This window comes from Exophiala bonariae (genome assembly GCF_035927105.1).
Source record: "Exophiala bonariae strain CCFEE 5792 chromosome Unknown scaffold_25, whole genome shotgun sequence".
NCBI classification, from domain to species: Eukaryota; Fungi; Ascomycota; class Eurotiomycetes; order Chaetothyriales; family Herpotrichiellaceae; genus Exophiala; species Exophiala bonariae.
Window position 1 is genome coordinate 225,367 of NW_027042500.1, and position 15,242 is coordinate 240,608.

Below are 15,242 nucleotides of genomic sequence, written 5' to 3' on the forward strand. Positions count from 1 at the left end.
CGCGCCTATTCGCCATGTCACACGGTTGTTGAGGATTCGTTCGCTCTCACAATGGCTGAAATGAGGTAGTATCGAAATAACCAAGCCTAAGCACATAAAGTACTATCAGCCTAGATACAAGGTCTATTCAGCTCCTTTTGTACGAATCGAGAATTGTGTCTTAAACCTGAGTTGTCAATACACAGATACATAGTAGCCAGATTATTGTAAATAACAGCCCGTTAGATGATCAGAGTATTGATCTAAGGCCGAGTAGTTGGTACTGGTCACCGATTCATTCGTAAAATTGACACTGTTTTCAGCAAAACCATCAGATGCGGTGCCATACATGCCTAGTCCTCAATTCTTAGGGGGTGAACATTGGCCGCGCCAAGCCGGTCGGTTCAAGTAGGTAGGCTTATTCCCGACCTCCAATCTTAAACTTAAGTACTTGACATCTGCGCCTGTTCACCATTTGACACCTCGAACACCTGTCAGCGGTGTAGTGCCCATTACAGCTCGTGAGAGAATTTATGCGAAGCGAGCGGTTCGCTGTCATCCCTTCTATTGACAATAGGCCCAGCTCTGACACAGAACGCGTAACTCAAGGTTTCACGAAGTGTGTTCAAAGCCAGCTGCCACCGATGCCAACGTGATGCCTTGGCAAGCATCAGGAGTCTTCCATCGCAAGTGATATAGCCCCTGAATCCAGGTAAGCTACCTAGGTTGCAACAAACATTCATCAGTCTTCTTTGGGCGGGAAATTCCGCGGGATATGGCCACCAGCTACCCAGGCATGAATTCTGTAGTCTGAGCCAACTTTTGCGATGTGACTTGCACTATGACTTGGAAAGCCCAAGACAGACGCGATGAAAGCCTAAGAGCCATCCCCTCCTGAAATCTAATTCACGTCACAGCTCTGTCCCGTGCATCTTAAGGCTGTCAAGATGGGAACAGCATGCTTGGCTCTAACCCCTGAAGTCCAAAGCCAACTCGTGACGCGCCCAGCATGGCGCCGTATGCAGACCTTGTGAACGAGGACGAGTCTGGACTGAATGAGAAGCTGGACAGTGCCAGTCTCTAATATATACCAAGATGGGCCCGCCGAGCCTGTTTGAAAGTTTGAGTTAGACTTCGCCGCCGCCTGCCTCAAGGTTTGCCTCCGTCTACCTTAGACTTTGCATCTTTACAACTCTAAGGCCCATTGCGCTCTAATGGCTCAGTATAGAACCCTAGATCAGCTAGACCTAGAGCCGCAACGCAACAACACTGGCTCAGGGACCAACAGTGAGGTCCCACTGCCTCGATGGGCACGATTCGGCGACAAGGTGACACCGTGGAGCTCTCCATCGACTAGGTCCCTCGTCTCAGCACTCCCACGCTTTCTGCAACCCGGCGGAATCAAGCATCGCACTATCGGGCCCACAAGCTATCTTGATGCTCTGCGTGGATATGCAGCCGTCATCGTCTTCATCTCTCATGCATTCAACACCGAAAAGCTTAGCTGGCGGAACCAGCCGTTGATCGGTCTTTTCTTTCAAGGTACCGGCATGGTGGCATTGTTTTTCATCATCTCTGGCTACGTGCTGGGCTATCGCCTTCTTATCTTGATCCGGCGACGAGAGTTTGAACGACTCCTCGATGCACTGGCCTCCTCCACCTTCCGAAGATACCTCCGACTTTACCTTTCCTCGAGCATCGGCATCATCCTCACTTTTCCACTGGTCCGGTATAGATGGTACAATGGGATGATCGTGCCCCTCTACAAGAACGGATTCCGGGAACAACTGAATGACTGCATATACGATGCAATCCGATTTTGCAACCCTTTTGCCAATGGTATTCAAGGTTGGGTCGGCGCGGGAAACTTCTCGCCAAAGTATCTCGGGGTTCTGTGGACCATACCAGTCGAGTATCGCGGAAGTGTGGCACTCTTCGTTTTTTGTCTTGCTGCTTGCAAGCTCGCTACACGGTCACGAATGGTGCTTTTGTGGGCTCTTATTCTCATCTGCTACTTCTGGCAGGCAGTCTACATATCAGAGTTCTTTGCTGGATTATGGATCGCGGATTATTCTTTGAGTCGTCACCCAGAGCGGATTCAGGGAAGAGGGGGAAGAGAAGAGGCAGCTAGTAACTCGGGTGGAGATCGAATCACAGGTGCAACGATGCTATCACTTCAGCCAGTTCCAGAGGCTAAATACATGGCAAGATGGCAATCAGACCGTTCGATTCTGCTTTCGAAGATCGGGCATGTAACACTTCTCGTGGGTGGACTTATCCTTCTCGGCCAGCCTAACCACGGTGACACACTTGGCATTTGGGGTACGTTCCCGTGGCGCTTTCTCATCTCCCTCTATCCTTCATGGTGGGAAGAATCGGGTCACCACGTTTTCTGGTTCGGCCCTGGTGCATTTATGGTCATATACTCATTGGAGTTCTACCCTGGCACTGCCCTTAGGCAGCCTCTGCATTGGCCTATAAGTCAGTACATCGGTGATCTATCATTCGGCCTCTATGTGGTACACTCTCCGCTTGTACTTGCAGTTTTGTGGAATCTCATGCATCCATTGCGGCATCGGTACCTGGGCGACACTGGGTATTTGGCATTTCTGCCCGGCGTTTTAGTTACGACATTGGTTTGTTTTACTGCTGCGGACTACTTTACAAGAATTGATACCAAGGTCGTACAATTCTCACGGTGGTTACAACGGAGACTGTTTGCCGCATGACCAGCTAACAGTCGATGGAGAGAGCTTGGGAACAGATAGAACGAAAAGTTGTCCACTGGCTGAGAATACGCAACTTAGAATTTGTGACTCGAACATTCTGGTTTTTGAGCTGTAGAATTGCCTGTGGTACTTTTGAGGATGCTCGAATGTCAAGCTTGTCTTAATGCTGCAAGCAACAGCAATTACGGGAAAATGATCCTGATTAACCACGCCGGATGTATCCCTGTCGGCATGCACAACATTCATGTTTGGTACTTGATGGATGGGCAACCACCGTCCAGGATAGAACCGCACATTTATTCATACTTTTATTGAAGGCAGAACATGGATTTCAAAGTCCGAGTTCCTGTGCAACGGGCGACTTTCAATTCTCATCAGGTGGTTCTATTATTGACCGAAAGGCAATCTGGTCTCCAAACCTCAAAATGGTTGCCAATGAACTGCTGTATCCGCAGAAGGATTCTTAAATTGATGATGGACTTATACCTATGCTTAGTCTAATAGGAGGCTTGGGAGACCGTGTCTCTGAATCCCTTTGCAGGCGTTTCTGCCACTGGTGAAGCAGTTCCGCCGACAAACTTATCCTCTGCCTGCCATCGCGCTTTATCCTTCTTGAACACTGGCAAGGTGGCTCGAAAACACTCGAGGACCACTGGTACCAACAAAAAGATCAGGCACAGTACTAATGGGAAACGTAACTGGTGTGTTGCGTTCTGCAACGGTCCGTTCGCAACGTAGGATATCCAGGTCGTGGAACAACTCAGGACAATTTGGAGCCCGAACCAGGTCATTTCTTCTCCCTTTGGCACCAGTTCTGCGTACAAAATCCTCCATGTCGAGTTGGCGAGGGCTTGAGAGATGAAGTTGACAAGAAGTGCAACATAGAACTCCCAGCGATTCTACAGTAAATACCACAAGTCAGTAAGGTACCAGGGATGAAATTATTCTGTCTTCTCACCTTGAGACCAAAATCGACACTTGAAAGACCGATACACCCCCAAATGGGGACTATCAGAATCAGGAAATAGCCTGCGATCAAACATTTCTCCAGATTCCACCTAGCCCAACGTTGCAAGTAGTAGAACACAATGGTACATACTCCAAGCATTATGGGCCCGGCAATGGAGTAGAGAGAGTATTCCAATGTACTCGGCTTGATCTCAACATAGAAGAGTTGTCCAGTGACTGAGCTCAGGGCAAACAGAGAGTCGGTATATACGGTGTAACCCACGAGGAGAAACAACATGTTTTTCCTGCGAAGCAAGAGATCTCTGAAGGGTAAGATTAGCTCCAACAACACCCATTTCCAGCTATGGCCAGGTGGCAACGTCTTGGTCGGAAGCTCAGGCAATCCATAGTAACAGACCACGGAGCCCACTATGGTGACGAAGCCTGAAACAGTCGTGACAATGAGGCCTGCATTCTGACCCGATTCGGTCGGCAGTGTGACGGTGAGAATGATGACGATGATGAGCATCAAGACCCCCGAGACAGAACTGGCTACCTGCCCAAAGATTGACATGACGAATCCATATTTTTGGCCCTTGGTTTCACTGGTGATCTGATTGGTATCCTCAACACGCTGCTCGCTTGGATCTGCGTTCTCTTCAACAATTCGCATACAATGAGGGATGTAGATATTGAGGAGGGCCATGAAGATGAATGTGAGAAGCCCAAACATCACCCACAGGGCGATCAGCGAGTTGAAATCGGTTTTTGTGTAATTCTTCAGCCAGTAAGCGGGGGTCACAAAGATCCCATAGAGGACCATCATGGCGGTGGTCAGGAGTGTCTTCCTCCCTATGTCCAATGTGTCAGCCCCAAAGTGTTCAGAGCATCGTTCCTTCGCCTGGGAATGTGGATACTTACTCCAGTAATCTGCGTAGGCAACGATGAAAATGACGACGAAGCCTCCGATACCAAATGTCATTGCGTTCATGTATAGTAAGACAGAATTCAGATCAAGTTGACCATTGCCAAACGGCACGATGCAGTATTCCATACATGGTCCCCCTTGACCATCAGTACCAATCATGAACCCCGTGACTTGAATCTGGTAAACACTATAGGTTCCGAACAAGTAGAAGGGTATGCCGATGAGGAAATTGGTGTAGACATAGGTATTTCGGGCAAGGTCGTCCTTCCACCAGGACATTAGAGAGCGTGCCATTTGCAAAGACGGAGTCAACAAAAGACCAGCAGAGAATTCTGGCTTGACGAAATGAAGATGATTCTCGCAAGCCGGCAAGCCATGTCAGATATCTGTGAAGCATATAAAGAATTTCCTGAACGTGGATAATCATCGTGCCACATGTTGAAGATGAATCTTGCTCAACCTTACAGGAGAGAGAACGGCTCATCCTCCAATCGAGATGCCGCAAGCCCCTTCGCTGGCGCTTGTTCATTAGTACTTCGTACTTGCCCACAAGGCTAAGTCATGCATACGGCGCCACACCTAAAATCAAAACTTGCTCAATCCACCAGCAAGCGTAACCAAGGGTTCAATCTAGATTTGGCGAAAGCCTCATCGGCACGCGCAAGATCAAGTCCTTCGTAGAGGGTATAAACGTCGGCTCTGTGGGATTATCTCTATCGGTGGCGAGTTGTCATAGCAGTGAATTGATGTTTAGTTTTCAGGATGATCACTTCCAAGCGAGACAATGCTTGTCTTGGATTAGTGATGCTCTGTGCGCTTTCTATCTGACCATCCAAGATAGTCAGCGAGGCTGTTCGCTCCCATTATTCCTCGCACAGAGAAAACAATAAATGAGAAGGATCTTTTGATGCCACAGTATCGGACATCAGGAACTCATGGTATCCTGAGGCTCTAGTTAGTGCGAAGATGCTTACCCAAGCGCTTTGATAGCCGAAGTAAGAAGACCGCCAATAAGACCCTGCTTGCTCCACTGTACCCGAGTGAGCAAGTTTCCTCCCACCACTATCGCCATTATTGGCCAACAAGAAAGCTCCCCTGTAACACCAGAGCAAAAATCATCACCTGGCACACCAGATATTCAAGATTCCAGACTCCATCGATCAGCCAAGTTCGATCGATCTCTTTTGGACAAATTGCCTAAAGAGGCAGGAATGCTCCTTTGGGCGATATTTAGTGGGTTGACATTGGACTGCAACACAGAAGACTATGGAGGCTTGAATATGTACACAAGCTCCACTCATGATGCTGTCCCTATACCGGCGCGCTCTGGAAACATGAGTTTCGGTGGCCCGTCCTGAAGAACCTGCCCGATATGGGACGAATGTCAATATCCAAGGGAGAAGATGTACTCATGCTCTATATACTGGCAGGTAAGACATAAGTAAACCTCAATCGGCCGAACTGAAGACCGAAGCCCTCTTATGGCTCTATCATCACTGTTCTGCCAATCCCCGTCCACTCCGCCGCAGCGTCCAGGGCTTCCTTACACTCATCCATCTTGAAAACCTTGGGATCAACGAGATCCTTTCCTCGAGGAAACAGACCTCGCTCCAACATCTTCACGAAAAGCACTATATCCTCCCGCTCATACATCAACTTCCCTTTCAGCGTTTGGTTCATCGCCATTACATTCCAGTTGATCACATCCTCAACATAGCCCATCATACTGCAGCGACCTCCACGACGCAATGCGCGAATTGCACTCTTCAGGTGCTTCGACTGAGCTGCAAATGGTGGCGTCAGGTCGATGACGGCGTCAATGGTCCCGAAAGCCTGCAGCGTGGAGGCGTCTGTCTCATGATCGCCAGTCATCTTGACGGTCTCGATGTTGGCACCTGGTGTGCCTTTCTTGACGTGTTCCTTCAACCTCGCCAGCTCCTTTTCATTCCGTCCCATGGCGATCACCCGTGCACCCATCGACACAGCGACTTGAACGCCCGCTCCGCCAAAACCCCCAGTCGCGGGGCACACCACGACTGTCTCACCAGGCTCGAGACGGATATCCCTCAGCCCTCCAAACGGTACCAACATGTACAACATGTACATCAGCTCACGCACACTATACCCGAGCTCCTGGCAGAGCCTGTTCTCATCAAGTCGAAAGCAATTCTCCAGCGGCACCTTCATGTATTCTGCAAACGCACCGTCACGCCAGACGTCACTGCTCAGTTTCTTGCTGCCGGCATCCATGCCCTCATGGATGGCCGTGAGGAACAATGAATCCGGGTTGTCTCGCGCATGGATCACGCAGTCCACCCAGACCAGCTGACCTGGCTCCAAGACCACCGCATCGGGACCTACAGCGCCAATGCGGCCGATGGCACTTAAACCTCCGACGATGGGCTTGGGGAATTCATAGCCGCGTTCCCCGTTGTAGATCTCGCGGTGGTAGGAGATCACGCCGGCTTCGAGGATCCGTACGATTGCGCTGCCAGGCCCCGGTTGTGGAGTTGGCACCTTCTTGACAGAGAATCCTTCCTCGATTGTTTCGAGTACGAGTGCCCTGTGATGGGTTGGTAGATCTGATGTCGCTGCCATGGTAGGGTTGGGTTGGGTTGGAGGCTGTAGATTAGTACTATTTAGTATTGGTGATACGACGGTCAAGTTCTTGTTCGTCCAGTTGCACTGAATGATGATCTCTTGACTTTCAAGAACCATTCGCCGTGGCTTTATATATATGGCCATGATCTTGGACAGCACGTGCCGGACTTTGGGCGGGCCTTGCTAATCCGGAACCCGCCCCGCGCAGTTCGGGTTTTAGAGGTGGACTGCGGACGTCCACCAGTGTTTACTCATTCGAGTATCAAGACAATCTTAATGCTTCCTGAATCGGCTGGTGATAGAACGTGTACAGCTGTGATGCGTTGCTCTTGGTTTTGTCTAGTCCACACATAACGAGGGATTCTGAGGATATTTTGGAGCAAGCGGAGACCATCATAGATGGAAGGAGTAAATTCTTCTCCGAACTCAACACGATATAGACAATAACCTGCCATTTTTATTCGCGGTCATATCCTCTTACTGTCTCTCCGCTCAAACTTGAGAATACACTCATGTTACGTGGGTGTTGAATTCAGGAGGAAGAAAGAACAGGTCATCTAGGTTGAAGTCAGAGAGCATTGAGAAGCTCTCTGGATCGAAGTCCGTTCGTTCAACGTCCTCAAATGTCCTACCACGTTCCCAAGGTTCAATTTCTACCCCTTCAGAAGCTGCCCGCTCTAAGATTGTAGCATACGATTGTTCCAGACTCTTCTTGGCGCTTTGGACCAAATGGTGCGTCAATGAAGAACTCTCGCCTGCCATTTCTGACTGACAGAGAGCCATGCTCAATTTCATATGTAGTTTCACATTTGTTTCTCCAAGGCGAATTCGCTCTGCCGACTGCCGGATTCCTTCTTTCAGGGCCTCTGTCAATATCTTCCTGTATGCAGAAACGTCCGCTGTGAGCAAGTGGTGACCTAATGGTGCTTGCTCTTTAATTTCCATTAGTAATTCCGACGCCACGGCTAGAGACGCGTGGATCATACGGTTCTTGAACAGACCGGCCCCGAGGAGCACAAGGTGTGCGAACTCGGTATTTCTCGAGACCGGAGAGAGTATCGCCATAGCCGCATCGAGGCTCATCTTTCTCGAGTAATAGTACAATGGGTTGGTTCGGGTTTGGCCAACAAGGGGTCGATGGATTTGGAGTATAAAGCGTCTGAGAAGGAGGTCTGCAAAATTTCTATGAAAAAGTGCTGTGTCGGGACTGTTAGTGTTGTTGATGTAAGCACCAAGACCCCGGCAGGCGTTGACAATTGAGGTGGTTAGAGCAATATAATCGTTGTACCTATCTTCCGAGGGGACAGATGTTATGCCATTCATAATCCTGGCGACTTCCAGTCTTGGACGGAGACATTGGAACAAAAAGCGCTGGAGAGATGACTCGGTGACTACGGTGATGGAGTGTGCAGGGAGTGCTTCACCCTGGTTATCAATATCCTCGTCATTGAAATTGGATGGTGCCTCCGTGTCAAAGTCATCGCATGATATAGTAGGTGGTACTCCAGCATCTAAGGCTGCTTGAACATTCAGCTCTAAGACAGTTGCCCAGAGTCTTCGACGGACCTCAGCTTCACTGACACAGAGCATGTCATCGTCAGTTAAGAGTGTCATGCTGCTTAACAGCCTCAGAACTTACAGTACACCCATCCTCTTGAAATGGCTCGGGTCACGGTGTAGGCCCATCTGCATGGCCGTCCGAGTGACTGTCCCCATGGATATCCAGACTAGGTCGCCCCCAAGCGCAAGAGCCTGCCGAGCCAAGACCAGAAGACATTGCACCTGTAGGCCAGCGATGGTAATACAACTCTTTTTCATGGGTCCTGCTAGCCAGTCCTGCGCGGCGTATAACCATTGGCGTGCTGTTGAGTATAGATCGGGTGTGTCCATGGTAGGTGGGCAGATAGACATTCCGAGAGCTGTGACAAGCTGGACCTTTAACCGGAGGATAGTTTCAGTTTCAGTAGGACCACTCCAGTACATCTCGTACTCCCTCCAAAACGACGGGATGTGCAGTATGCGAAATGCAGACTCAAATCGTGTTGCATACAAACAAACCATCTGATCGACAATAATTTTCGCGATTGATGGATATGCCTGTGAGTCACAACGGGGCATGCTTGTTTGGTGAGACTTGATAGCCTTGGAAAGAGATTTGCACATCTGAAGGAGAGACCCAATTTCCCATTTCAGTCTGGCAAGATCTTCATTACCAATTGCATGTTCATCTTCAGGATTCAGGACAGCGGCTGTCTTTTGAAGCTACTGAGCATTAGCAAAGGGTGCCAAGATAGTTGTGTGAGCCGTACACAACGGCATACCTCAAGGGTGGAGTTTGTCCAGTGGCTCTTTCCGAACACTCTGGACTTGTTCAAGGAGATGGTCGACTCCTGTGAAGCATTTCCGATGTCGTTTCGCTCGACAATAGTGCTCGTTTCCTGGTCGAGGGATGTCGTGATGACACCTGAGCGAGGTACAGTGAGTTGGGCATCCGACACATGCCCAGTGCGGCGAAATAAGACTGAGGGCGTCCTCGGTCCCATCAGAGGAACGGAGACCTGTTGTGGGGTGGCACTGAGTGCATGCACGTGCACAGCGGGCGCAGATTCATCGACGATCTGGCCATCAGAAGTTTGTTCATCTGCATGTCCGTGAAGTTGTGCTGATCCACGGCCATAATGGCATTGTTTATTGGAGAAAATACAATGACCACAGGGCTCCATTCGATTACATTTCACTTTCCTCCGTCTGCATTCCTCACAGGATCGAGCAGCCCGGCGCCGTTTTCTAGGATTAGGTTGGACAATTTCAACCCCTGGGGCCATCATGAAGCCAGGAGGACGAGATTGATCACGGATGTAGCAAGGGCATAGAGTTTAATGGACAGCAGGATCAAGTAATTCTCTGTGGCACTGAACAAAGAGTCCCGAAGCAAAGTCCCCTCAACTTGACTTACTGGATTGTAGTTGACGGATTGTAGGATTTACGGAGCCGTTAACTCCGTGGAGATGGAATCGCTGTGAAACTGAAAGAGAGTGACCGTAATCTCGGATTTAGACATCCTTTTGCTTCCTCTGGCAACCCTAAGAGTTCAAGAACTTCACGTCATGCTGTGTTACTGTAAAGAACAAACGGGAGATGGGATACAGCGGCGTTGCAAGAGGTGGTGACAATCAAGGTCCTTCTTTGAGGGGGCCGGCCAATTGATGGTATTGTCAAGACAGCCATATTTGCTACCCAGGTGAAATTGCCAATGATTTTGTCAATATCGTTCTGATACTTGAAGACAAAACTGTCAAAGAACGTACCTAAATCTGTTCCAGTAGCGAGCTGGTCACTACTAGGAGGTATTCAAGCGTGACGTCATTTCCCACCCAAAGGTTGACCGATGCGAAGGGAAGAAGCAGTCGATGGTCGACATTCACCACCACTCATTATCACCAATGTGCTTCTGATGTAATCTCAATGCCGGCGGGTTCTGATATCTCCCTGTCAATCTAGGATGGGCTGAGGTAATTGTATGACTCAATATCCTTCCCCAGGAAATCTCCATGCCAATGACGTCTTAGTTACATAAGATCATTGATGCGCATCAACCACGGGTGTTACAGAGGCTTTCAGCTAAGAAATGACGATCAAGATGGAAACTTCTAAATCATGTTTATCCTGTTGTCATCCGTCTTCATCCTTTCCATATATCTGGAATCTACCGAGATTTCATCCCAGTCAACGAACCGCGTGACAGGAGTCATCTACCACTCGAGGCGAGCTCAGACTACCGCTACTTAGTAATTCAAAGAATGGCACTTCAAGGAGCTCCAAGAGTCCTCCGTGGATGCTCAACCGCTAAGGTCAGGATCGTACCATTGTGGCAGACTCGAGCATTTACCAGCTCTCGTCACAATCCGAATGCTGCTGAAAGCGTATCGCCCAGTGGGCAAAGTCCATCATCACAGAAGAAGCGAGAAGCTCTTGAAGACCGCAATGCTATCGACCGACAGTCTGACGAGACATCCAAATCTGGCACCGACGATGTGGTGGCTGCACAGTCCAACATCGCATTCTCTGAGGTCGAATACGACAATGACCCGTCCGAGCTTCGCTCTAAAGCCGAGCGTCAGAGTCACTGGAGCAATCCGCTTGACGCCTCACCAGCCAACCAGAGTCTGAGTCAACAAACGGCTGAGGTGGAGGGCGGTGCGAAGAAGAAAACAGTCATCGTCAAGGAGGAAACACGCTCCTACCGCGGGAAGAAGGCGACCGGAGAGCATAATGTTGAAGCGGGATTCGAGAAACGAGTGTTTGCAGGATCGACAACTGGAGGAAAGCTGAAAGGCAAAGGCCATAAGGATCCCCCGATTGTTGAGCAGGGTGTGAGGTGAGCGGCGTGTTGAAGCATAAAGTACTCTTGTAGTTGAGTGGTAAATATCCTCTTTACGACTCGGCCCAGCCATCCAGCTACAAACCTCGATGCATGAGAAGATGGTGCTAGCAAAGTGTCAAAGTATTACTGTATCAAAGATATGGCCATACAAGCATAGTTCACTTTGATATTCCTTCGTGAGGCGAACATCTGGCTATCGAAATAAACATGCCATCAATCCACAGTATCACCCAAAGCTGGTCTCACATTCGTCGGAATATGATTACAGGGATCCTCAAAATCTCGGACACGGGCTTCACCATGAAAGTTCACATATTTTATTCATAAAGCCCAGCAAGATCAGTAATAATATGCTCACGGTGCATGCAGACGATCATGTATGTCATCACGCAACACTCGGCGGAGGCGACACGGCCGACTGACCCGAAACGGACGGTCCATGCGATGCCTGACTACGACGTAAATATAACGCTACGAATTACTGCTACTACTACCTAGTACTTATCTCGCAAGCTAGGGTGCCTACTAGAGTCAATAAAGTAGGCACTCCAGCAGGCAAGCGAGGAATACCTCCAGACAGACATACATACATGCGACCGGCCTTCCCGGCAGTGGCGATCATCACCATCAAAACTATTATCGTCCGCCTACTATTTTATGTCATGGAAATTCGAAACCACCTTCCCTGAAGGTGGAAATTGCGGATTGCGGCTTCTCGGATCGTCCGGTGTCTAGTGTCTACCCGTAAATATATCTAGGATGCAGGATCCGTGCCATGTCTCGCATCTATCTGGCCTCGGCTAGTGGACTGTATACATATGCAGTGTAGCGGTAGCGTAGGCATGCTTCTCGCATCCAGCGGCGTACTGGGTTGATTTCCGGAGTCGCCTGGCTTAATTAGATGCATTCCCTCCAACCGAAGGATCATTAAGTGGTGAGCCATAAAGTAACATTGTAGATTTCGAACTCTCCGAAAAGTTCGAAGACTCATATCGTACAGGAAACTTACACTCAGCTCCCGTTTTGAGCCATGATGTGTCGTTTCGTCTGCCAGCTGGCGGATCATCAAATCTCGTAAACATTTGTAGACCATGGCTGTGTACATTTCGAGACCTTTGCAATGACTGGGGATATTGTGGTCACCAACATATGGTGAGATCAGGTGTCTGGCCATTGATGGAACACCACCACCATTCTTTACTTACCAACCTAGGTTATTTCACGATCTGGCTTAGGCCGGCCCCCATTGTTTGGCCTGTGAGGTGTTGCTCAGAAGCTGTTGGCGAGTTCACTTGACTGAAACAGGTGGCCCTGGATATCTGACTTCACATGAGGTTCAGGTATGTGAGGAGAGCAAAACGGAAGTGTCTGAGCGCTCTTTCGTGTCATCTCTTCCGCAAGATTGCCTGGCTGCATTTCGAATAAGTCCTTTGCTGTGTATTGGTGAATGGTCAGTGTATCAGGTTCAATGTCCATCATACGGGACAGAGCTCCCGGGATTGTAATATTCAGTGAAAAGGGGAAAAAAACAAAAAAAACCAAGCCTTCTCCCGCGTTGAAAACCTGAGGATATGTATTGACCATTTCTTTTTCGTGCAATAAACTCCTAAGATTACATGGCGACCCTCCGCAATTGTCCACCACAAAAAAGCGTATCTTGCAATCACGGATTCTGCGGATGTCTCTTTCCTTCGCCCTGTCTAATGCCCATGGTGAGCGTCACCGTGATAACCAACAAGCTTGAACCGTCCAATCATCTCTCCCACTGTAAAGAAGCCAAGGACTTCGGCGCCGACAAGTCCAACAGTGGTTAATTGCTGACGGTTGACATTTCTGATGCTGCGGAGAATGGTTTCAAGGTTTATCGAGTTGGACACGGAGGCGGCGCCAGAGCTGAGAGATCGGGGGTTGCGAACTACATTGGCGAGAGGCTGGAAATATGATTGGAATTGGGCGAGAGAGCTGAAAAGGGTCAGTCCTGGTAGAACGTCTTGAGGAATAGTCAATGACTGGGCCGTAGCTTACGGAGGAGCCCATTGTTGACCCTTGTAGAGAATCTTGGAGAGTTCCAATCCAACACGAGAATAGTAGATGGTTGGTGGTATTAATGCTGGACATCTTGTCAGCATGTTGGTCCTGGAAAAAGCATCTCTTGAATCGTACATTGAACTCGAGAAATCACTCTACCCGTTCTTCCGCCAACCTTTCCTAGCGCATCGCCGGCTTTGGAGATGGCGGAGCTAGCGGAGCTCTGGACGCGACTGAGGCCTTCAGAAGCTTTCGAGACAGCCTGTTGACCTGTTTCTTGTGCTTTGGCAGCAGCTTCTGATGTTGTGGAAGCTTGTCTAAAGTTGTTTCGGCGCAGGAGAAGTTTTGATTGCCGGACGATGGCGCGAGAAGTTGGAGCTGCAGACATGGCTGCTGTGGGCTCCTCGAGGAGCGCAAGGGCGGGTAAACAAAGGGTGGAGGATAGGATAATGACCGACACCAGCAATCAGGGTCGATAAGAGGTTGTAGAAAAGAGGGATAAGGACCGGTTTCCAATTCACCAGCGTGGACGAAGCTTTGTGAACTGAAATCTCGGAATGAATTGGGGAAGATATTCGCCCAGTCACTCAAGCTTGTGATTGGGCAGGTTATAACAGCGTGTTTCTCGAGGCTGAAAGAGGTCAAAGTCTCGTGCCGCTTTGTGATGACTCGGTTGACATGCCATGTTGGGACGGAGCATGCTTGGTGCTCAGGATGAGGCTCTTTGGTGGTTGCTTAGGGGCTGTTAGGGCGCTTCTAGCCTCACGTCTAGGCATTAATGGCTCCTTCCAGGGAGTCCTTGTTACGCCTCCTCCCCTATCTCAAGACCCCTGGGAAGATCCCTTCAGTCCTGATTTAACGGCACGTGCCGCCTCAGTCATGCATGATGCGAACCACTTCAAGATACCTCATACTATCTACATGGATCGCTTGATCACCGACCTTGATATACATATCCATACGTGGACAACAGCTTGTCAACAAAGGTTGAGCATCAGTCACACGTTATTCCCGACAATTCATTATTCACCGATACCAGATCAGTGGTTCCACCATTAGGGTTACCAACACCACGGATGGAACCCCCAAGGAATAGTCACTTGGTAATATCAACATATTGCCATTTCCTGGATCTTCTCCGTCTCCATTCTCGACCATCAGACCCGATATTCTGAGTCTGTCGTCGACGTGAAACAGCCCAGTCGACCCAAGACACCCCAAACTGGCGTAGAGCCGTGGTTCCCCGGTCGGCTTTGGCCCTCGCCCCGAGCCCCTGCATGGTAGCCGTTCTCCAAGCCGGCAATTACGGTGTGCTGTGGGCTCTGAGAACTTCACAGACTTTTCCTGACTCTCAACTTGTCGATCGCCATCTGCACGATCCAGTCTTGCAGTGACAAAGCCTCACTTGACCACAATGTAGTCATCTCGTATGCTTGAGAGACTTCACCAACATCATAACGGTTAGTCAAGGCGTTAAACGGGTACTGTTCTTGCGAAATCCATGTTTTCCATGTTGCGTGGCTGCTTGCATTTAGCGTTGTCAAAGTCGTTTTAATCTGGGGTCTGGTTGTTGCCTTGCATCGGTCGTGGTTGCACTTCAGCATCAGTCTGTTGGTGGAGAGTTGAGACTTCACCTCTGCTCTTG

General features: G+C 49.4%; 6 protein-coding genes across 6 annotated transcripts; 2 read left to right on the forward strand and 4 right to left on the reverse strand.

Annotated features, from left to right (window-relative positions):
- Positions 1–1,193: 1,193 nt before the first annotated feature.
- Positions 1,194–2,708, forward strand: LTR84_006586 (uncharacterized protein; the record flags this gene model as incomplete). Its single annotated transcript, XM_064850146.1, has 1 exon — positions 1,194–2,708. The coding sequence occupies one exon, from the start codon at positions 1,194–1,196 to the stop codon at positions 2,706–2,708; it is 1,515 nt and encodes a 504-aa protein (XP_064703033.1).
- A 497-nt stretch (positions 2,709–3,205) lies between these two features.
- LTR84_006587 (uncharacterized protein) lies at positions 3,206–4,878 on the reverse strand (the record flags this gene model as incomplete). The annotated part of the gene is made up of 3 exons (XM_064850147.1): positions 3,206–3,607; positions 3,667–4,508; positions 4,578–4,878. The coding sequence occupies 3 exons, from the start codon at positions 4,876–4,878 to the stop codon at positions 3,206–3,208; spliced, it is 1,545 nt and encodes a 514-aa protein (XP_064703034.1).
- A 1,185-nt stretch (positions 4,879–6,063) lies between these two features.
- On the reverse strand, positions 6,064–7,182 carry LTR84_006588 (uncharacterized protein; the record flags this gene model as incomplete). The annotated part of the gene is made up of 1 exon (XM_064850148.1): positions 6,064–7,182. The coding sequence occupies one exon, from the start codon at positions 7,180–7,182 to the stop codon at positions 6,064–6,066; it is 1,119 nt and encodes a 372-aa protein (XP_064703035.1).
- Positions 7,183–7,695: 513 nt separating this feature from the next.
- On the reverse strand, positions 7,696–9,908 carry LTR84_006589 (uncharacterized protein; the record flags this gene model as incomplete). Its single annotated transcript, XM_064850149.1, has 3 exons — positions 7,696–8,761; positions 8,825–9,447; positions 9,507–9,908. 3 exons carry the CDS (start codon positions 9,906–9,908, stop codon positions 7,696–7,698), a joined length of 2,091 nt encoding a protein of 696 aa, XP_064703036.1.
- A 1,077-nt stretch (positions 9,909–10,985) lies between these two features.
- On the forward strand, positions 10,986–11,567 carry LTR84_006590 (uncharacterized protein; the record flags this gene model as incomplete). The annotated part of the gene is made up of 1 exon (XM_064850150.1): positions 10,986–11,567. One exon carries the CDS (start codon positions 10,986–10,988, stop codon positions 11,565–11,567), a length of 582 nt encoding a protein of 193 aa, XP_064703037.1.
- Positions 11,568–13,269: 1,702 nt separating this feature from the next.
- LTR84_006591 (uncharacterized protein) lies at positions 13,270–13,985 on the reverse strand (the record flags this gene model as incomplete). Its single annotated transcript, XM_064850151.1, has 3 exons — positions 13,270–13,531; positions 13,595–13,679; positions 13,733–13,985. The coding sequence occupies 3 exons, from the start codon at positions 13,983–13,985 to the stop codon at positions 13,270–13,272; spliced, it is 600 nt and encodes a 199-aa protein (XP_064703038.1).
- Between the last annotated feature and the right edge of the window lie 1,257 nt (positions 13,986–15,242).